The 24,301-nt window shown below is 46.8% G+C and overlaps 1 protein-coding gene across 1 annotated transcript in view; it reads right to left on the bottom strand.

The window, feature by feature from the left end:
• The window catches only part of LOC122392948 (obscurin-like), an 87,820-nt gene that overhangs the window by 33,552 nt on the left and 29,967 nt on the right, over nucleotides 1–24,301 (bottom strand). Inside the window, exons 2-3 of the mRNA XM_043388330.1 lie at nucleotides 16,785–16,951; nucleotides 5,771–5,981 (exon numbers count right to left, since the gene is read on the bottom strand). Of these exons, the coding sequence (XP_043244265.1) occupies nucleotides 5,771–5,981; nucleotides 16,785–16,951 (378 nt within the window). The remainder of the gene's footprint in view (nucleotides 1–5,770; nucleotides 5,982–16,784; nucleotides 16,952–24,301) is intronic.

The raw sequence follows: 24,301 nt of genomic DNA, 5'->3' as shown, positions 1-24,301 counted from the left end.
CAATAAGGGTGACCGCTTGCGTGGGATGCCAACATAAATTGGCCAGCCCGAGCGATAAGGCACGACCACTTGGCGGAACACAACTTCTTTTTCCAATGCTCCTACGCGCTAGCAAAGACGGTGCGAAAGTGATTCGGGGCTATATTCTCACGAAAACAGCGTCTTTGGGTGAGGTGACACGCCTAAATTGGCCAGCCCGAGCGATAAGGCACGACCACTTGGCGGAACACAACTTCTTTTAACCCTAGAACGCCTAGGGGGGGGTTGTATCAACCCCCCCCCCTGAGGTTTTTTCAAAGTGCACGCTAAACGGCTTGTCGTAGCGGGCTGAAATTTTCCATACCCTCTGGGGCAACCTTTGCGCATCTTTTGATAAAAAAAATTTGATCGGGTCATGTCAGGTCACGGAGTTATGACGTCATAAGAGGTACAGCCTCCGGCCGGATTTTCACAAACTGAGTGCCAACGCCCGAGGTTTCCTGCCGGTGGTACGGACATCGGTTGATGGATCGTGATGAAACTTCCCATGCATGTTGGGGCAAGTATTGGCTATCATATGGTATAAGAAATTTGACCGGGTCAGGTCAGGTCACGGAGCTATGACGTCACAAGAGGAACAGCGTCCGGTAATATTTTTGAAAAGCGCCCGAACCACTATTTTGCTAATTCTTGTCACCTCAATGGGAATATGCAGCAATATTAGCTTCTATAGGGAGCAAATGGACCTACCAAATCCAAAAATACAATCAGATTTCAAAAAATTAAATTTTGATTTTTCGAATTTCTGCCGCCGACTGTGACCTTGCCGACTTCCGGCGCTCCCAACGCGCCATTTTTAGAGCTAGGGAAGCGAAATACATACCAAACGATAGAAAATTGATCAAGGAACACGATAGTGAAGGTTTCAAGTCGATATTTCCCACCGTTTTGCCGCAATCACCGCCGAAAGTTGAAAAAAAGTCTATTTTTCCGAAAATTTGACCTTTGACCGGTCAAAAGTAGGTCAAATGTTGACCTAGGACCAAAAAATATACCACCAATCGCGAGATCTCGTTGAGAGCAATCCGTTGGTTTTTTCCGCTAAGCTCTACGACCTTCCGTTTCGAAACGCCAGGGGGGGGGGTCGTAACAACCCCCCCCCCCCCCCTGGTCGTTCGTGTTATGAGAAATGGCCTGGTCGTGCGAGGGTTAAATAACCACGCCAGCTAATAAGCCTTCGTTGTCAAGCTGGTGAATTCGTTTTGTTCTGTATGTAAGTTGTTCGCGCTATGGTGTAGCAATTAATGTAGGAATAAAAGCCTTTGTATGTTGACACTGATAACTTACAAAGTTCTAGCTGGCATGTGACCCGATAGACCCACAAAGCGTAGTCGCCAAATACCACTGCTGTCTCCATGCAAAGCATCTCTTGCCACTAACCGAATTGAAGCCGTGACCTGGGGTATCACTCAGGACAAGTTAGCTCGTTTGTCCCTCCCAAATTACCAGACCCCCCCCCTCTCTCTCCCCGAGTCTGACCCCATGACCCTGAAGCAGCTGCCCTCCTCCGACAATCTGCGCCTTATGGGAGGCGACGCTGGCGCTGAATACAAGTGAGCTCATTGAATGTGACCGTCGCCATTGGCGGTCGGCTCCTCGACCGCTTTCCGACAGTTCGCCGCCGCCCCAGCGCTGCACCCACAGCCCAGAGCCGAGACAGAACCCCAAAAGCCAGCACGCTCAACAATTTTCGGCCCGGCGAAGGAGTATTAACCGTTCGTACGAACGAAAAATATGTCAGCGAGCTCAGGATTCTCGGCCTGGAAAGAAAGAATCCATACACTCAGCATTTAACAGCAATAAATTTTAGAGAGAGAGAGGAGGAGTGAGGAAGAGTGAAAGAGAGAGAGAGAGGAGCGAGAGAGAGGAGGGAGAGGGAGGTAGAGAGAGATAGAGAGGGAGGGAGAGAGGGAAGGAGGGAAAAAGAGGAGAGATAGAAAGAGGGGAGAGAGAGGGAGAGAGGGAGGAACTAATAGGGGGCGACTGTGTTAGGCGAGCACAAACTTTGGTGCTCAGCTATGAAATTTATGCAGAGTGTCCGCTAGTCAGCGCTTGTCGTCTGTTCGGTCGGGGCCTTCTCCAGCCGACTCAGTCTACTTTGCCCAATATGGACGAACGGACAAGCTACCAGCAGCATGATGTCGACAGCGGACGCACAGTGGAGCTCGAGGCTAGAAGTAGGTACACGATGAAAGGGCTTTACACACAGTGGGTTTCTGGCTCAGGAACTATCCATACATTGAGGTGGGTCCGATCCATTGGTTACAAAGAATGGAGACATATTGTGATGCTTACATATTGTGTTTTGCTTCATACGTTGGCGTTGTTTGCTGAAATAAAAGAACTATTGAATAGCAAGGACAATAACATACAAAGCGTGAAACTCTGCTTGCAGTTTGTTGCACGTCAGTAAGAGCGAATTGGAGTTAGCATCTAATCAGCCATCTAAAGATTATGATTTTTCGATTCTTAAGTGGGAAAGGTAATAAATGATAATTTCGGATCTAATAGCCATAACGTAGGGAAATGCATGCTGATGTCTGGTTAAGATAGGTGTCATAGTCAGGTCTTAACCCTCGCCGGACCTATTGGTTTTCTACATACGCGCCGGCCGAGGGGGGGGGGGGCGGGTACGACCCCCCCTCGCCGTTTCGCCCCTGGTGGAGCTAGCGCGTCGCGGAAAAAACGAGCGTATGCGCCGTTACGAGACGCAGAGATTGGTACCCGATTTTAAGGTCCTAGGTCAACCGGTGACCTCTGAGGTCAGGTCAAGTGCCCCAAGGTACGGTTCAGTTTTTGGTGAATAACTTCGCAAAAAACGGCCGCAGAGCCGCGATTTTGGCAGCATCGTGTTCGCCTCGCTCAGGCGCGTCGAATGATATACTTTTTGTCCGGGTCAGGTCAACTTGGGGTGTTGACCTCAGGTCAAGGTCAGGTCAGCACCCCCAGGTCACGAAGTTGGTCGAAAGAGGTCATGTCGCATATCATTCGATTCGGCAGGCCTTTCTGAGTCCATTGGTGCCTTCCCCGACTCGATAGCTCAATTTGATCAAGAGTTATTGACGAAAAACTAATTTGACCTTGATGACGTCATAAATGACGTCACGCAAGGTCAACATTGCAAAAGTGACGCATCTAACCTTGCAAGGAGTGCATCAAATCACGATTCTGTGTGCTTGAGATAGTTGGAGATCGTTCCCGGCGCCAGAATAGCAGTTTTTATTTTTCCCCATTGACTTATAATGGTGAGGTCACGAAAATGACCTGACCTCATATGACCTTTAGGAAAAATCCGAGATATACAAGTTGTGGGACTCATAATGGATACTAGATCCTGCAAGTTTCATTTCCCTGTGACATCTCCTCTGGCAGTGAGGGTGTTGCGAAGTTGCGACATCTGAAGACCGTGCAGAGGTTCACTTATGACGTCATAGGTCAGTGACCTGACCTGACCCAAAAATGCGGTTGGTGTCAAAAGATGCGGCTTGGATCAAAGGTCAGGTATGCCAAGTTTCAGCTCTCTATCGCCAGCGTGTTCGGAGCTATCGCGAAAAAACCCTATGGGGGGGGCGGCACCCGCCCCCCCCCCTCGGCCGGCGAGGGTTAAGCCAAGGCAATAAAAGCTCATATCTGTCACTTAAGTTTATAATAAGATTAACTATAATATTCAAACCATTAGCCATTCCGACTGCCTTATTCTCCTGCCGTCAGAATGGCGAACTGAGCCACTATTATCTTCTGCTCCTTTTTCAAACGGGCGAATAACACCGGGGCCGGCCGGCGGCTGCCGGCTGGAAGCGAGCTGTCCGTTCCGCTGTCTTTTCGAGTGGTGGCCGGGGCAGGCAGATGGAGGGGGAGGGGATGGGAGTGGGCCGCAGACCGACAGAAAGAGCCGATGCACTGCAGGAGATATATCACCCCATGTCGAGCTCTCTCGAGCGGCTGCTTCCGGCTCCTCAGAGCGGTACGGGATCGTACGCCAGATTTTGGCAAGATTTGCAGGGAAACTAGAATGTATGAGACGTTATCTCAATTGGCCAGAGCTATTGGCTGTTTTAATTAATTCACTGGTCGTACAAAGAGAACTGCGTTAGAGAGACGAGCAGGTCCACAAACCGTTACTGAATTATCTGAAATGATGTCATAGCTGAAGGCAGGTGATGCAGGATTGCTGGGTTTATTTAAAAAAGACGTGATTTAAAGCTTATGTTCAATGATATATTTTGGAGGAAAATATTTATTATAATTATCCATGAATCTATATTTGAATACATTAAAAAAATGATGTCGAATTATTTGCCGATTTCTGTGAACTCGTATGTAGATTAACCCTCGCCGGACCTATTGGTTTTCTACATACGCGCCGGCCGAGGGGGGGGGGGCGGGTACGACCCCCCCTCGCCGTTTCGCCCCTGGTGGAGCTAGCGCGTCGCGGAAAAAACGAACGTGTGCGCCGTTACGAGACGCAGAGATTGGTACCCGATTTTAAGGTCCTAGGTCAACCCGTGACCTCTGAGGTCAGGTCAAGTGCCCCAAGGTACGGTTCAGTTTTTGGTGAATAACTTCGCAAAAAACGGCCGCAGAGCGCCGATTTTGGCAGCATCGTGTTCGTCTCGCTCAGGCGCGTCGAATGATATACTTTTTGTCCGGGTCAGGTCAACTTGGGGTGTTGACCTCAGGTCAAGGTCAGGTCAGCACCCCCAGGTCACGAAGTTGGTCGAAAGGGGTCATGTCGCATATCATTCGATTTGGCAGGTCTTCCTGAGTCCATTGGTGGCTTTCCCGACTCGCTAGCTCAATTTGATCAAGAGTTATTGACGAAAAACTAATATGACCTTGATGACGTCATAAATGACGTCACGCAAGGTCAACATTGCAAAAGTGACGCATCTAACCTTGCAAGGAGTGCATAAAATCACGATTCTGTGTGCTTGAGATAGTTGGAGATCGTTCCCGGCGCCAGAATAGCAGTTTGAATTTTTCCCCATTGACTTATAATGGTGAGGTCACGAAAATGACCTGACCTCATATGACCTTTAGGAAAAATCCGAGATATACAAGTTGTGGGACTCATAATGGATACTAGATCCTGCAAGTTTCATTTCCCTGTGACATCTCCTCTGGCAGTGAGGGCGTTGCGAAGTTGCGACATCTGAAGACCGTGCAGAGGTTCACTTATGACGTCATAGGTCAGTGACCTGACCTGACCCAAAAATGCGGTTGGTGTCAAAAGATGCGGCTTGGATCAAAGGTCAGGTATGCCAAGTTTCAGCTCTCTATCGCCAGCGTGTTCGGAGCTATCGCGAAAAAACCCTATGGGGGGGCGGCACCCGCCCCCCCCTCGGCCGGCGAGGGTTAATGGTAGTAACTAGTAGACATCAGACAATGTCTTTGTGCATTTGTTCAGAATATCAATGCCAAGGTCATGAAGCTTAAAGTAAGATTGTAGGTCATTAGTGGGTCACTGGTCACTGACACTGGAGTGGGTCACTGATCACTGACACTGGAGTGGGTCACTGGTCACTGACACTGGAGTGGGTCACTGGTCACTGACACTGGAGTGGGTCACTGGTCACTGACACTGGAGTGGGTCACTGGTCACTGACACTGGAGTGGGTCACTGGTCACTGACACTGGAGTGGGTCACTGGTCACTGACACTGGAGTGGGTCACTGGTCACTGACACTGGAGTGGATCACTGGTCACCGGACAACGATCGCAGGCCACTTACCGACCACCTGCAGGGTGAAGCTCAGGCTCATCTTGGGCTGAGTGCTCACTTGGCACTCGTAGACGCCACTGTCGGCGATCGTGGCACCCAGCACCTTGAGTGTCCACTCCTGAGTGCCGTCCGAGTGCAGCGCCTTGAAGCGAGTGTCGGTCGTGTACGGAAACATGCCGACAGTCAGGATGTGCAGGTCCCGCTTCCGCACCCAGGACACCTGCGAGGGAAACAGGGCACGGAAACAGTCAGTTGGTGAGCGAGTGAACAGAAGTGGTTCATCGTAAGTCCAGATATGTTGTGAATGTAAAAGCAAATTGCTTTTATCTCTAGCTAGGATGCAATTAAACTATATATCACGTATAATTTGAAAACATTTTTTATCTAGTAAGACGCGACTTATGAAGACGAGGAAAGCGATGACCGGTTCAGGTCAAAAGGAAATCGCGGCAGTGAACGTGACTGCACTGCTTGTTTCAACCGCTCCTACCGCCGCCGTATCACGACACACTTTTTACACCTCATAAGGTCATTTGTCGTCTAAAACTTTTCGGCTTGACGCACCAATTACGCCTGCTTGACCCTGCTTTGCATTTCTGGGCGGCCGTTGGCTCTGCAGAACCGCCGGAAATTGTCTACTCATTCGGAGTGTGCCGCCAGCAGTATGTGTGCTGATGGCAAAAGTCACGACGGCGCCGGAAAGCACTGCATGCCTTTGGCGACGGAATGAACTGCAAACAAAAACCAACAGCGTAGAAAACTACATGCCAGCGAGCAAAGAAAGCGCGCGACATGTAGCTAAGGCTAACCGAGGCAACCCCTAAGATTTATAGAAACGAGAGTTTTATGCCAACAGTTCTAGACTTGAAATTCCAAATATGAAATTGAAAAATGGATATAGTGTTATATCGTGTTATATCGATGCACCAAAACACTGGTATCCAGTTGACGTTCCTTTTAGGCAGGACTGAAATGTCATTGATGCAAATATGAGGATTCCATTCCAGGATATTTGTCGTCAACGTTCTTTTGAAACGTTTCTGAAAGGATTTTGAATTAAGTAATAAAATAAATTTGGGCCAAAGAGATCACCGTAACGTGTGCGTCATGAGTGATTTTTTTTAACTGTTAAAAAGTAAACGTCAATGGTGGTCCCTAAATCGAAAAATCTTGTGCAAAAAAGCAATGCACGTGATAGATAAATCTGGGACATTTTGCATGGTGTCATGATTTGTCCCTTTTAACCGAAGGCCTCGGCCCCAATGGAGCCTGAAAATGTCCCACCAATCGGGCACGCATGGTCCACCGCTGTTCAGTAAGGAACGACACAAAACGATGATTTTGAAGCATTGAGGCAGTTCGAAGCATACGATCATCAAGGAGATGCCTCAGAAAGACGTTAAATAATGCACGAACAAGCTTGTAGTCATGAATAACCTTCAAACGGTCCATCTGGCGTACCTGCAGCCTCTGAATAATCAGTCTTCAGGGAGAAACAAAAACAGCGAATCAGACACCACCAGGGCCGCCAGTAGCAAAATCCTCGACCTGCCCTTTCTAGACTTCTAGTTTTTGGACCCAGGTATGGCAGATATAACAAGAAAACATTGGAAATATCTGGCAGAGCTGAAAATGGGTGATAGGAGCCTTTTCAGTCCGCCTAATGAGCATGACAGTCCATGGTGCTGTTCAACACGTGCTCAGGCGGGCTGATGCGTGTTGGTGAGAGAGGGGGTAACTTCAAGCACAAGTAAAATACACGATGGACGTTCCTTCACATCGTGTCTGCATGAAATCAAAATGTCCCAGAATGCTCGTCATGCTGGTATATAATTTTACAATATATATTTGCATTTTAGCGCCGTTAAACCTCATTACTTTTTAACAAGTAAAAAAAAAAAATCACCCTGTATATTTGTACACACAGAAAAATATTGACACCGTTAGCGGTGTAATTGCACAGTACATATCTGAGCAATTGAGGAAAGTTAATTTAGTCCCTTCCCCGCTTAAATTACTCGCGCTTCCAAATGAACACCAGGAAGAAGGTAATAGAACACTGTTAGGAGGGTTGGGTGTTTTACTAGGGGAAAGTGGGGTAAGACGGTCAGGGTAGGTAAGACGGGCACCCCTTCTGCAGACCAAACCAATAGCGCTACGAGCAAGAAAAGTTAGGACCAGAATTGCCTTTCCCACTACACACCACCATTCAAGTCTGGTGAATTTGTGTTCAGTCGATAATCTTTTATTTTGATTTCTTTAAAACACTCATTTCATTGAAAACATCCATAATGTATTGTGCAAGCTTTTGTGTACAGCACTATAGAGTTAAAAACTCGCAATCACTTGTGGTACACTCATATGCCAACAGTGTTCATTTACGGCGGATTTGCTTTGTCTGCATCAAATTGTCCACAGCGAAAAATCGTGCTGAACTTCTGACATTGAGTTTGGGGTAAGACGGGCAACTATGAACCCAATGGGTCTGTAATGGTGAAAATATTTTTGTTGCTGTAGGAAAAAAGAAGCATTTCTAATAAGAATATGTTCGATTCCGATACTCACAGACATGTTAGCAATATTCCTTCGGCACAGTTTATTCTCGAATAATGAATGTGAAAAACGGTTCTACATGGCTTCTGAACTAGGGCCTATATAGGAGCATACGCCTTCTGCACGAATCTCGTATACTGCCATTTCCGAAGCACTTGAGACCAACGAGCGACTGTATAAATGCGGCTAATCTCGGGCATTTGTTGCGAGCTGCGCTGATCGGTGAAAGAAGCTGGCCGTCTTGCCCTACCCATGTGACCGTCTTACCCCATGGGGTGGGGTAAGACGGGTTTTTGCAAGGTTTTGCAAAAATAGCTGCAGTTTATTTGTTGAATCAGGTCTAAGTCTCATCTTCTGGCAAATGAAAGTAAAATGTCTGAAAAAGGTTTTCACCCAGTTTCCCGTTTCTATGATGTTTCTAACCGGCCGAAAAATGGCTCCAAAGTTAAGGTGCCCGTCTTACCCCACTTTCCCCTACATGTAGCAAAACACCCAACCCTCCTAACAGTAACCGTGTTTACATAGGGTTCCCTTAATCTTCCCCTATTTGTCTCTTAAATGTCCCTTATAAAGGAATCCTCTGTCTCCTTTACCTCGCTTCACTACAAATATGGCGCAACTAAGTCATTCTAGAAGCAGTTTGCAATTGTTACTTACCTTTAGGGCTCTCCCAAATAGCTTCCAGACTAGACACTGAGGTAAAAGTGATAGCACATGAAAGCTCAAAGCAAGAAAAATCAGAAAACTATCTGGCATTTAACATACTTTAAACGGCTGAGCTATTATTCAAGTAGGTGTAATCACATCCTCGGCAATATCAGAACACCGCACCTGTCGAATTTCCACCTTGACTTTCTGCCATTTATGCGTTAATGGCGTTAATGCCACTTAAAAATCCTCAGTCGGCGCACGTGCGCTTGTCGAGTCGGGGACCACCAGTCGGACGATTCGGAACTGCCGGCCAATCAGCACGCCGCTTTTGTGATGTGATAGTTTGAGAACCACTGGATATGGTAGCGTAGCAGCTTTTGGAAAGGCGCTACGCTACCAAATCCTCCCCTATTTGTCGCTTAAAGAGGGAATTGAAGGGCAGGATAAAATTACTTCAAAATATGAATTGTTGAATTTCGTGTATTAAATAAGCCCAATTTATATTGTTTACAGCATAAACGATGCTTAGTATGCTTCTAGCAACAACAGCGTCCATAGCAACGTTACACGCGAGCGCTATGATGCCTAAAATTCGATCTGAAAATAGGGGAGAAATAGGGGAAGATTAAGGGAACCCTATGTAAACACGACTGTTCTATTACCTTCTTCCTGGTGTTCATTTGGAAGCGCGAGTAATTTAAGCGGGGAAGGGACTAAATTAACTTTCCTCAAGTGCTCAGATATGTACTGTGCAATTACACCGCTAACGGTGTTAATATTTTTCTGTGTGTAGGTCTAACTGCGTATTTCAAAGCTATCTATCTACTACCAAAAAGTGCTGGTCCCTATGCATGGCAACAGCAGTAAGACTAAGGTTCACTTCCAAGGACCGACAATTATGAAAGTTCTTAGCCCCGATATACTTTTCAGGATGCCCATTGCTCATTAAATTGCGCTTCATTTGCTTAGCGCTGTAGCCGGTTCTCATTTATTGCAGCAATTATGCCCCACGAGGGCAATTTTACATAATTGTGAGTTCCTTTCATCAGTAGGAAAGTGATAACAACGTGAACAGCCTGAGGTGAGGTAAGTCAAATGTGCATACAGCGAATATGAGCGATCTGTCTCGGCTCGGCTAACTAATTAAACGGCTCTTTCTCATCAGACATAGCTGCCTATCTTATCACTCATTCATTTTGATCACAGTATTCCTGGCACCGCGGCGGTCTAAAACACGGCCTGGAACTCCGAGTACCTACCTCCTGGCTACAGCACTCAGAGTTCACAGCGCAAGGAGTGCACACCCGGTAATTTTTAAAAGGGACACGCTTAGAAATGCTGTCATACGGCCAGTGGTCACTGGTCACGGCTTAGAGTGCCGTGTCACCGAAAATCCGTGTAAATGACCAGACTGGAAATTCCGGGTAACGAACATACCCGGTAGCTCCGCCCTAGCGACACGCTTCCTGGGGCATTAGAGCGAGCCCAATGAGCGACGGGCACGGCACGGGTGGCCGGTTCGTGCCGTGATTGATTCGGCTCTAGCAGCGTCAGAATTGCTCCTGAGTTTCGTACAATGTCGCCGGCGATCGGCCGGAGGTCTGATGACTTGGCGAAGTGATTGATCACTGGCCAGACGTCGAGCGCGACCGGCAGGGGGCTGGAGCGCCGACCGGCGCCGCCGCACGGCACCGAGACACTCGGCGAAGAGCACCGACCTGGGGTCAGCTCAGAAGGAGGAACGGGTCCACAGGGTGTTCGCCATAGGTCAGGGAGGTGCAGGTCAGAGGTCAGAGGTGTAAATAATAAACAGTCGGTCGGTAAACCACGGATAAACGTTGCAGTCACTGCCCGGCACCTGACCGAGATCATGAGCCGGTACCGCTACGCTGAGAGTGTGGACTCATGGATGGCTGGCTAATCTGGGAAGAAAAGGAAGAAAATAGGGGACGGGAATAGAGAGAAAGATAGCTATATGCATGAAGCTCAATGCGCACTTTTTGTTCCGAAGAGCTCATTTTTGTCGGAGCTGCATAAGGGAAATGGGTCATTATAAATATGTGTCATACTAATTACTGGAATATTCGGCCGCCTCACCTAAATCAACTCGAAATACCACTATTTCATGCCTTTGATCTCAGTCTCTTCCTGGCATACGAATAGAAACTTATTTAAAATCCATGATCTTCACAGACATGGAACACCCGATGTCCATCCACCTCAGTGCTTCTAATACCCTGGCATTTCGGTTCAGGCTATATTTACTTCGGTCAAAAGTTATTAGCCAATCGTCCAGGGTGACCTCGCGGGTAAGGACGTTTATGAACTGAGCTAACCCGTTTGGGTGCCATCGATGAGCTATTGCAAATGGGAAACCACTTATCGTGCATCGAAAGTCGCAATCCTGAAAGAATGAGACAAATCTGATGGAAAAGGAATAAGTACTATGTGCATACGTTTAGAAGATGCTGTGGTGTGCTGGGTCCAGAAGCAGTCAAATAGCTGCATACTTGTATCTGTATTTGGATATGTATGATTTTACAGAAACAAATAAACATAGAAAGGTGTGGGTACTGGTTACTATAGTTAGATATCTAAATGGCGTCGGTATTTCCGTTTAACCTTTGCGGGCGCATTTGGCGCACGCCAGACCGATAAACATCCCACATCCTGGCCCGTTTCCGTTCGTGTGAGTAGTTCGCGGTGCAGAGTTCTCGGAGCGGACTCCAGAGCGCCCCTCTGACCGGTGCCGTCCTGTCACCGGCAGCGGTACTGCTCTGAGCGACACACCCCATTCAGAGGATCTCAGCGGGCACACGCAGACTGACCAGCCAACAAATTGACCATTCAGCAGAGCCGCCAGGGCGGTTATTAGCTGCGCTCGCTGCAGGCCACATTCTTGGAGAAATCATGAGTGGGTCACACTTGAAATACGCTGGCAATTGAGGACGTTATGACCCAATTTGCCGACTAATTGTCTAATTAGTCCGAGGAGTCCTGAGCTCCATGATCTGCTCGCTCTGTGCGACACTGCTTTTGGGTGAATTAATGTTGCATTTAAAACGAAGCCGGGTACCTTACATTGGAACTTTGTCGTAAAAATAATCCATTCCTGACGATAAACATAAAAATATTAACTTCAAACAATATCCTGAATAAATATAAGTGCAATGAATGAGTGACTGAATGAATTATCTGCGTGTATTTATAAATTATCTATACTTATAATGAATTATCGCGTACATTCCTACCATAACTCAGTTGACAGCATTAGATTCCCTACAGGTATAACGGATAAATAAAAGATGACACACAAACCACCGCACTGCACTTCAGAAAGATGTTTTGTTCAAGTACACATGGCACAATCTTATTTCGCTAATTGCTGCTTTTAAATTAGAGAGAAGCCTGAGTAATAATCCAGTGGCCGGGCTGCCAGCGGTGCGTTCACTTTTGAGATGCTCAGCAAACGCGGAACCGGCTAGCATATGAAAAATATGTTGGAATCCCTCTCACGTTTCCGACTATTCTCACCGCATCTAGGTGAAGGTCACTGACTGTGTGAAGGGCCATTTGGGTGTGTCGAAATGCTAAATAGTTAGATCCGCTTACTTATAACTCCGCAATGATTCGGCTGATCGCACTGAAGCTTGTCCTGCAGCTTGGCAGCCGTGCATTTGCAGAAGCCGTTTTTAAATTTCAAGCAGAGCTGGGTCGATGGTGTCAAAAGATGGCACAATGTTAGAGGCCTAATAGAAGGTTGGCCTGCAAGGTTGGGAGTCTCACCTTCTACATGGACACATACGGAGCACACCATAGCTCCTCTTTGCTTGTCTCCCAAAAAGATGTCCTGGTCATTACTAAAAAAGCACACACACACACACGCGGCAGCAATCTGGTATGTACCCAGGTATGCGAGCCCACACATGCATCTCGCATGCCGGAAGAGCAATTCCGTTCTGACTGAGCGCGGCACGGGGCCCATTATGACAGCAGCGTTGACCTTATCTCCTGACAGATGGGTCATGGGTGAGCGCCCAGCGGAAGACCTGTCCCCACTGACCGACGAGGGTGGGTGGCAGTCGGGAGACCGGGAAAGGGATGGCGGACGTACGACGGACAGGGGGTGATGGGCAGTAGCGGACGCAAGGCCTATGGCGGACGGCAGACGAGACAGACAAGAGGCGACAGGCTGACTGCAGATAGGGGGTAACAGACGGAGCAGTGACAACGGGCGGTGTGTGACCGAGGGGAGGGCTGACGAGAGGCGATGGCAGACAAGGGGCGAAAGGCACTGGACGACAGGGAGAGAGGGTGGGCGACGGGGGATGGCATATGACGACGGTGGACGACATTATATGGGACGGTAGGCGGGAGACGAACGGTAGACGGCAGACAGACGCTAGACAGCAAGCGGCGAGCGGCGGGAGACGGATGTCTACCTACACCATAGCAACGACATACAGCGAGACGGATGCTGCCTGGCCTGCCTGGCCTGAGTGATAGTGCAATACATGTCGTCTACACTGGACAAATCTGTGTGTAATTGTACGGGGTCACTGTCCCACCAGTCGTGATTTCAGACCTTGAGATGGCTGAGCGCCGAGCTACCGAGAACGACGGGTGATAAGCGAATTACTCCTGCGACGTACTGCACAGTCGGAAGTGACAGGGCGTTACTGGCGAAACTATAACAAAACAAGAGCAAACTAAGATGCAATCATGAACGACAAAAAAAAGGAATTCAGATACTCTTCAATATCGCTAGATAGAGCACGGTATGACATTTGACTAATTCTAATTATACAGCTGGTTTCGATTCCTGCTTTGATAATAGGACTATTTGGCTTTAAGCAATGGACAATCACGGCATTATAGTGTTCTTAAGTACTTAAGTACTTTGACAAAATATTTGGACCATGTTGATCCCATTAAAAAACTACACTTTGCAGCAAAACGACAGGAGTTTAAACAGCATCCCAATATGCGGAGTAGCAATGTTATGGCATTGCCAGACCGAAGGTTTGAAGGAATAGCAAAAAGAAAAAAGAAAAAGTATCCGGATATTTCCATCCAGAAAATGAGCGGCTTGTCTACTCGATAAATTCCACAGTTAGTCATATCGTTTGGGCTACTAAATTTGCTGAATGAACGCTCAAACGTTCACAAATTAGAGCATGCTGTGAGGATATGTGGTTAGCCGCTATATTTCATCCGTGCAAGACTTGAAGCTTGTGCAACGGGAATGATCACATCATAAATCACAGCTTGAGTGGCCTCAACCCGCAGCCTTTGATCGTTACGGTTCATTTATTCACACTTTACGGAGAATAGCATAACAACACTTCTGCTAATGCACTTTTACTCGGGATCGTTGAAGTCGTAAATCGTCATTAACAACGGTGCCAAAGAGGATATGGTGTGAGTTGTTTAACCTGGAAAAATCATTTGAATGACTCCAAGTGCTAGGTGTCATTTTGTTGGCCAATGGTCAACTTCAACGTGAGGATGTTGTATTTGGTCGATGTACTACTTGAGATAGTTTTATAGGTAAATAGTTATTCTTTAGCATGTCACATAGTTGATTTTTTTCGATAGACGTCTCTATTTAATCTTTTCATATCAACACAGCAAAACTGCGTGTGATATTTTGATGCAATAAACATAGACGGTCATGGTGAAAAATATTGCCCTCTCTGACGCCACTGTAGCCCGAAGGTGAAGACCTCAACAACCATTATAAAGCATATTTCGGTCTTCACACTCGATCTATAGTGACGTCATATCCGGGGCAACAATTCTTACTATTGCCCGCTATCCCATACAGCATTCATATATTTTCAAATGAAGACAAGCTATTAAAAGCGAAGAGCTCAACTGAAATCACGGTGGTGCAACGGCTATTTAGCATACAAAGCCGATATTAAGCCCGGCGATAACCATTCAAAAGGGTTCGTTAGGATCGCTCGCTTTCATCCAGTCCCGCCATTTATCAACGCATACTAATAAATGTTATCTGCCCGACGTCTACAGTTCAAATGAGCACGACCGTTTGTAATGTATCTGACTGAAGCATCTACGACGTTCAGAGGTTTTCCTATCGTAGTCAGAAAAAGTTGCGGAAAAAGGTGCAAATCATACGGAAAGAGATCTACTGAAAAGCCTAGGAAAATAGCTGTGTTTGTAGACAAATTCGTCCGGCTGCTTGTGACACTGCTGTTTGACTTTTACTGAAATGCACAACGATTATTTTTGTTCATATTTTGGTTACAAAACAACGTGGGCTGGAAAAGGATGCGTGCAATGGCCTATCTTCAGCCAACACAAAATGTAACATCTACATACATCCAACACTAAACCAGTGGTTTAAACATTCTGCGAAATGCAATAGATACACTGCTGAAAAATATGTTAGTTTAATGCTGGAAAAGTCGAAACTCGCACAAAGTTGTTGGTATTACTTGTTTTCGATTAAAGCGACTTCACGCAATATCTTGACTGCTACGAGTACACTGTAAAACATATAAATATAGGGTTACTATCGCAATAAACCATGACCTAGTTGCTATGCTAGGACTTCCTCAATAGCAGATATAATCTATTAGTTGGCGCCAAAAGAGGCGAGTCAGTTTCTGTCCCCACTGAGCATAGCAGAAACACTCCTACCGGTACGCAACAGTGGCGGAACAAAGAGTGCCGAGAGAGGCACTCGAGACGCCCGCGAAAGGATACGCGGCGGAGGCGGTTTCTGCTCCACGAGAGGACTCGAAGGGCGCCGACGTCGACAGTGAATAACTCATCGGCGTCAATAAATCTGGCGGCGCTGTGTGAAGACGAACCACTCTCGGCACCTCCCGAATGGAGTCGGCCGCCGCGCGAAGACGGCGGATATCGAGGGTGGAGGTGGCGAGAGCGTCGGGCAGGCCCGTCGGTAGGGCTAGGTCCGCTCTGAGACTGAATTGTAAATGCCAGCCACAGCGAGTGGTGGCAACCGAGAAAAAAGATATGTCAGAGATAAAACATAATTGTATTGAAATATGAGTGCTCATACTGAAGCAGCCTGGAAAACAATTAAGTGTGTTTCAGATACGGTAAATTGATTAAATAAAATATCAAATATTTTCGCTATCCAACCTTCCGTGAAACATAAACAATACGCTATTGCTACTAAATTTTGTAATTATCTTGGTAAACATTCAGTAACCTCTTACATAAACTGTTTTGGCTGCTTCATTATCTTAGCATATTGAATATGTCATGCCCAATGAAGACTTGCCGTAAAAAGGCTTCAAAAATAATAGCTCACACAGAATGCAACCTCTCAAAGTTGATGAGCACCTGTACATCAAGGGCGACGCCTACGGCACTTACCACGATACCGTTTGCCTCAAATGTACCAAAATGTGGTGGCCTTCGTCAGTATTCTAATAATCAGTGCTGCGCACTTGTTCATTTTGCTGCAAGTCACTTTGTGTCGTGTTAAACTTTGTTGAGCACAGGACACGAACAATTTGGCCTTTGACAGGTATCCTGAGATTTACCACTGCCGCTGCGCACAGGCTTTGACAAGTGTGAAAACTGGACGATGGAATTAGACAATAGACATGGAACTAGAATTAGACATGGAATTAGACAGGTGGAGACATAAATATTTAATAGTGAAGTGGTCAAACAGTAGTCGGACATAGACAAGGGATGGTGAACCGTGGATGTCATCTAGAGCTCATCATTACCCAGATGGCAGGCAGGTCTTTGGATATTTTGCTCAGGCATCGCAGCCACTGTGCACCAGTCAAAACCACTCAGATCCAGCACTCACCACTTTATCTCCGAGGTGTTGGATGTTACAGTGTAGGTGAGCTGGTCGTCCCACTGACGCCACCACATGTCGTACGCTGTTGTTCATGAACACCGGCTGTAGCATGGAGGGACGCTGCCACGGCGGACGGGACGGCGGCTCATCGGCAGTCAGAATCAGCGCGCCACCTGTCAGCAGAGGGGTGACAGACTTGTCAATTCAGCAGAGAGATGACGGAGCTGTCGATCCAGCAGAGAGGAGAAAGGCCTGCCAACATGACACTTTGCACCGGAGAGGGATGACTCTTCCTCCTTATATCTTATAAGTACATAAATGCATCGTAACTTGTGATTAATCTGTAAATCCTTAATGCAATGCGTATAGAAAAGACCATTAATGGTATAGCCAGTCAGATTTTGTATTATATTTAAGCCAGAATAAAACATGGTCAGAATCAAATCAAATCGGTGAATACTTTTGACAACATTTCAGCACTCTCCCTATAGTTAAAAAGTAACTAATGAGGGACAGTTGCAAGGTCTAAGCAACAATTTGATTTGAAAAATGGTATCGAATCAATATTCCTGTGGGCTTGGAGATATCAAAACGTGTACCTGTGTAGCACAGTGGGCCACGTCGGAAACTACAGCAAACATAATTGCTGACTGTCACTGCGTCATGTCACCACGCTGCTGATAGCCAGCCGGCGTTTTGTGGGACGCGTGAGCTGGACTACGACTCCCGTGCCTAGATGGCGCTAGTGACAAACGCCTGGAACATAGGCTGTGCCGCGCAACTTGAGGAAAGAGCTCAGTAGTCCGTAAATATTGAGATATAGATATTCGAATAGTGAACTTTGGGCAGCGTCTTGTAGTTCAAGTATTTATGGATATTGGATAGGACGTGAACAAGTGCAGTATACTGTCTAGGATGTGACGTGGCTTGCGCTATTAAAAATAGTTTAAATTCATTCACATGCATTTCTATGTGGCCAAACGTTGTTTTGGTTCCAGAAGACCCTAATCCCACACCACCCAACAGCAGGGTTGAGCTGCTTCAGTCAAATAAACATTAGCTTCATGATGCTGGAATTTCATACGGTATATAAATTGCTCTTGTCACATTCTACATTCAACATCAAGCATAATATACGTTCATATAGCTGTTTGTCCATGTACAATCTAACCGTTGACGGCATCACTAAATCATGTCCAGCCTCGCCGGTTGTATTCCAAGTGTGCGTGTCTGAACCCTCCACCATTCCCTAATGTTCAGTTGCTCGTCCATAAATTTGGCACCACATCGTCAGGCAGAAACTCAACGAGACACGCTTCTCTAAATAATGTCGGCCGCACGCCGGGAAACTCGTGTATGCCGTCTGCTTTATCGAGGCTGGCGCGTCCGGCGGGGCCGTATTTTAGCGGCCACTGACCGCGGATCACGAAACAAACGTTTGCTCATCGACGGCTCGGCCACCGGCTGTGGAAAGGTGCAGTGCACACCGGTACTCGTGTGCATTCGCCCTGGCTGGCGAATGCACGTGAGCGTGTGTACAGGCATAAGTATATGCATAAACGCATGTTTGCAGACATGTCTTCATGCATAAATGTGGTGTATGACTGTCTCGTACATGCTGCACATGACAGACTGTTGAAAGCTTTGCCCGTACAACTATCCTGGCATAAAGCGCGGTATCGAACCTCAACTTTTGCTTTGAACGAAATGCTTGACTTGGTGCCGTTTCTTTTTGGGGAAATTTTTCGATACTGTTGCGCTTCACTTCCTGTTGCTGATGCACATTGCATATAGTTACATGGAGAGGTACTTACAAGACATGGGCTGTTGATTGTTCAACAAGACACATCTGAATGTTTTTCACTTGTGTTACAGCATGTGTTTATGTAGACAGCGTGAAATATTTTATTGCATTTAACCCGCGCCCCGCTGGGGGGGGGGCAGAATCTGCCCCCCTCCCGTTTTTCGCCAATAACTTCTAAACGCGTTACGCCAGCAACGTCAAACTTTCAGTACCTTATCATACATTAATTTGACACGTTCCCTGAAAATTTGAGCGAAATCCGTCGGAAATTTTTTGAAAAATTGACGTTTTAGTGACGTCATGTTCGCCATTTTCGCCTAAAAAACGGCAAAATTTCAAACGCCGCTACCATCTTCATTTTTAAAGCAATCAAGACGTAACAAAAAAGGTTATACGTGATTCTACTTTGTCTATCAAATGGCTATCTCGGATTTTTGAAAATTTTGGATTTTGTCCCAATTTTTTAAAAAAAAACTGACTTTTTTGGTAAAATAATCATAAAATCCAAAATTTTGAGTGTATCGAAAAAAACCGGAATATATGTCAGAGACGTGGTCTATGTGCACCTACATACCAATTTCTAGAAGAATCGGTTCAAAAATGTGGGAGTTATTTAACATTTTATGACGTCACGACACACAAAAATTTTGAAAAATGATTTTTTTTAGAAGTTCTAGACCTCGTACGGAAACAAAAATAGCACCATTCGATTCGCCGTGAAAAACTGCATCAGATAGACACCTTTTTAGGCCTTAACAACCAACTTCAAAATTTGACCTCACTTGACCTGACCTTGACCTGACCTCGACCTGAAATTCATCCAGAGGTGGTCCATATCACTAATTGAGTGTGTCTATTGAATTCTATGAGTAAAATGACCCATAAAACATGTGTCGCACATGCCCTTTTCTATATTTTGTTTTTGGTGACCTGACCTGACCTAACCTGACCTTGACCTTGGCCTTTGAATGACATTGTATGCAACGAATATTGTCTTGGTAGTCTAAGAACGCGTTTTGGGCAGTCAGTCTCAGTCCATTCTTCGGCAACTACGGTGCAAGGCCGATACTGTAGAAACTTGCATTTTGTACCCTTGACCTGACCTTGACCTGACCTCTGACCTACTTAAGCAAAAAAATTGGGCTCTTAAGATCCGCCTTGTTGAGAGCTTTCGATTGCCGTTTTCCCCCGTCTTTCTACGACCATCGGTTCGGAAGTTAGCCAGGGGGGGGGGGCAGAATCTGCCCCCCCCCCCGCCCCCAGCAGGGCGCGTATGGCTGAATAGCCCAGCGGGGAGCGGGTTAAGTTATGCATATTTTCTTGCTATTTTTCATTTATACCATCTTATGTAAACAGTGGAAGATAAGATTCACTTCTATGGAAATGTTGAAGACTGTGCCATCTGTTTAAAGATGTCTGCTTGGGTCAAGAGGGATTTATGAGATCACAGACTCTGCGCGGTAAGTAATGGTCTCGAATGAACTCTGTCTCTGTCGGGCAGATTGTGAAATTCCAGCTCGGAGGCGAAATTTGTGGCGAAACTTTTCGCCCTCGAATGAATAGACCCGGTAAGCTCTTCCCAATAGCGTCATCTAATCTGGAGCGCAGCAGCGTCGACGGACTCTCTGGGCAGACAATAGCGCGGCGCTGGGGCGGACCAAGGCCGTGTGGATGGTCACAGCTTTCCTCGGCCGACCGGAGGCGCTCGCAGTCACGAGCAATGAGCGACTAGCATTGCTTAGGATTTTGGGCGGCCACGGTCGTCAGAATTCTGAGCTGTGATTGGCGCACCATTTGGGTCGGCCTTGACGAGTCGATTGCGTATTTGACATTTCCGTGTTCTGGAATCGAAACGAATCAAGTGAGCGCTCGAGTGGATATTGGACTCTAGTTGCGCATCTACTTGCATGCAATCGTCGAGGCTATGCGTGCGCTTACGTGATGAGCGATGACGTTATGCGAGCGTCATCAAATAATTTTTCTATGGGAATAAGAAAATGATTTGCCTAGTTCACTCAAATTATAAGCACAAAATGTTGCCCCATTTCTCTCCAAAAATTATTCCATTGAAAGATGTGCCTTGCGCAATGCAAAAAAAAACGGAAATGTCATTACAGGTCGATTTTTGACTTTCGGTTAGCACTGAATTTAAAAAAGACAGTTTTGATTAGAGAAAAAGAGAAAGAGAGAGAGAGAGAGAGAGAGAGAGAGAGAGAGAGAGAGAGAGAGAGAGAGAGAGAGAGAGAGAGAGAGAGAGAGAGAGAGAGAGAGAGAGAGAGAGAGAGAGAGAGAGAGAGAGAGAGAGAGAGAGAGAGAGAGAGAGAGAGAGAGAGAGAGAGAGAGAAAGAGATCCCAATACTATATATCAATTATTTTGAACATCCATATCCATCTAGTCAGATGAGTGCAAGCACACAGGTCAGGTACCTCAGGGCGTACACATGAAGTTAGGATGTCAGTGCCCCACATGGTCAAAGACATAGTGAGCCAATCATTTCACATGCAAGTCAGTGTTCAGTGTTGCCTAACATAGGGCCTCCGTGCCCATAAGGGTTTAGTTGGATCCCAGCCTCCTACATGGACACCACCTCGCGTTGGTACATACCCCGTAATGCCTTGGTATCGTAATAATACCCTGTAATGCTGAATTCAAATGAAACCAGCTTGCAGCTGCAGTCAGACAATTCTTCGCAATGTCATTGTTCTAGGACTTCCAGAACTCTGAATGAATATTCATTCTAGCACTTTCAGTAGTATTGACTGCATTCGCACCATCCATTGACAATACTTTATGACTTATTAATTTCCTATGACGGAGTTTATGGCTAATAAATTTTACTCTCTGAGTTAATGGCGTAAAACTTGCGCCCATAACAGAGAGCATCGGGCCGTCCTCTCAGTGTGGAGACTCGTGCTCCTCCTAAATGTGATGTATTGTGATCACCACCACCATCGTCGCGTGCGTCGAACCAAACATAAAATATGCTCCTTCCAGCAGTAAATGTCAATTGAGCATCATCAACAGCAGATCAAGTCCCAGATATATTGTAAATGAATACCGAAAGACTGAGAAATATAGCATGATTGCGAGTCCGGGACTGCTTAATAATGATGAGCTTAATGCATTTTCATTTTAGACTCTTACATAGCAGATTTTTAGGAAAATACAGACATGGTCGATGATCATCATTCATATAGGCTAGCCCACAAACTTACAACTTATGTAGCAGTCCATGACATTGTATTTTGGGAAGACCCACTCTATTATCTCTTGAGAAAGGTCTGTTATGTATTCATTGTTCTTCCTGTCACATTTTTAGAGCTTTGGTTCCAAAATTTCATCTAGGCGTGATGACAGACGAGAGCCATCATCGTTCTGTGTTTCGTGGCACAGAACAAGCCACATATGCATCTCATACGTCTCTGGCCCTGGCAACCTTAGTAAAGTTGTTTGGTTTGCCACCAACTGCGGGCACAGCTCCGAGGAGCTACGTCGCGCCCTGAGGTGTCCGAAGGCACACTGGAAACAAATGACCCGTCCGACCACAAACGACCTGAACCAAACAAACGGGAACGCCCGGCGCACGACTCAGGAGGATAGAGTGACTGTGTTTCTACACATTGTTACAGTCTGTGAGGCTATAGCGTAAGCAAACTTATTTGTTTCCATAGGTGTGAAGCTTGTGGCGTAAGCACATTTAAGATTTTTGGAAAGAAAGCATCTGTGAAAGTGAAACAACAGGTGTGTAGTGCGTTGCTCCAGGGAAGGGCTGGAAGTATTGATCTTTACGCACCGGTTGGGACCCCTTGGGAAGGCGTGAAGAGGAAATGGTGATGGGAATGACACAGGTTTATAGCCATCCACGGGGAAAGGTGGGACAAAATTGATAACGTTGAATCCGTTGTTAAAACGTGAAACGAAAAACAGCGCTTCTAAAACGGAAGTAACGACTCGGCAAACACGTAAAATCCTGACGATGTAATACGCTGCAACTGCTTCTTTTTTTTTCGTGCAAAGCACACATCCCTCTCTTGCAATTCCAGCCACATCAGGGGCGGGCTTGAGAGACGACTTGGAGGTGCTCGAGAGGACACACCTGCCGCCGCCGCTGATCGCCACCCATTACAGCCCGATCCTCTCTACAGCCGCACTCGGTAATTGAAGTGGCCTCGTCCAATCGCCACGGCGCCGACTGCACTCCCGGCGAGGCCGCCCACCTCAGACACGAGTGCAAAGCTAATTTTCTCGGTAGCATCCGGTAGCGCGACTCACACAATTACTCTCTGCGCTAATTTCGGGTTGATTAAAGTTAGCGAGATTGTGGTCCCAGGTCTGTATTTGGTTTGGTTGGGACCAACTGACAACAATCTGAGCTCTGATCAATCGGACTCGGCGACTGTTGGCCATGGATGTCATTTCTGTGTCAGGGGTTGGCTCTGAGTGAAGTGTCAGCTGTGTATCAACCATCAATTCTGTGTCATGTTTGTGTCATGCATAGGACTGTGCCTGTCGCATGAGTCAGGTGGCAAACCGTGTCTTAGGCACCTCTGTATCAGTTGCCAGCCAATGTCAGGTGTCATCTACATAGTGGCAGATATCAGTCCAATGCCAGGTGTCACCTCTGTGTCAGTGTCAGGATCCATGCCAGCTCCGTCACCCTCTCGACCTCGCCGTGTCCCTGAGCGGGTCGGCAGTACGCCTCTTGCCAGCTATCGCAACATTGACTTCGTCTGTGGAGTGTTGCCACTGGCCGCCCAATAACGGTGAGCGTTGGCGGGCGCTGATGGTTCGGGCGGCGAACAGAGCAGTCCCACACAGTCACCCAACGACAGACCGCTCACGTGATCTGCGCGTTAAGGCCGTGTTACACTGCCGAATTTTGGCCAAGACCCTGTCGCCGAATCACGTCGTGTAGGAAATCGGCGAACAGTTCACCGACAGAGGCGAACAGTTCGCCGACAGAACCCGATTTGCAGAAAACGGGTGGGGGCCCCCCTAATCGTGCGCGGGTCGAAGCTGATCCATGATTCGGCGAACATCGCGAATGAATGGCGAATCTGTTGCGAATAGTCGGCGATACCTTGGCAACAAGTCGGCGCACGCAGCGACATGTCGGCGGCGACTCGGCGACTGTTTGGCGATCATGTTCGTTTATTATAAGTTCGGCGAACGGCCACGAAATTTTCATTTTTCATGAAATATTCGTGGCGGTCGTGACGAACCGTAAAAGTCGCGCGGTGGACAACGACTGGTCTGCGAAAGGCCAAGACATTGGAAGAAAGATCCCGAATCGGTCCGCGACATAGGATGACTTGCATATTCGTGCACATTCGTGTACCAAAATTCGGCAGTGTAACAAGGGCTTTAACTGACTGATGAGACTCCGGTGAAGTTGGATTAATAAAATTGAAATGAACGCGATTCATTGTGGCAGCTGTTAGCGCGTTAGGCCGGAATGCTGAAAAGTTCCTGAATAAGTGGAAATGACACGGACTGAAAATTGACGCACTAATTAACGACTCATCACCATTCAGACTGCACTATGAATAGGGTTCAGTCGCAAGAGACAAAGATTTAGAAAGAGCGAGCGAGAGAGAGAGAGAGAGAGAGAGAGAGAGAGAGAGAGAGAGAGAGAGAGAGAGAGAGAGAGAGAGAGAGAGAGAGAGAGAGAGATGACAGACAGACAGAAAGACAGACAGACAGACAGACAGACAGACA

This window comes from Amphibalanus amphitrite, unplaced genomic scaffold, assembly GCF_019059575.1.
Source record: "Amphibalanus amphitrite isolate SeventyFive unplaced genomic scaffold, NRLGWU_Aamphi_draft 000508F_arrow, whole genome shotgun sequence".
Taxonomy (NCBI): Eukaryota; Metazoa; Arthropoda; class Thecostraca; order Balanomorpha; family Balanidae; genus Amphibalanus; species Amphibalanus amphitrite.
The sequence above is the reverse complement of the archived record's forward strand: the minus strand, read 5'-3'. Positions and strand labels throughout refer to the sequence as shown.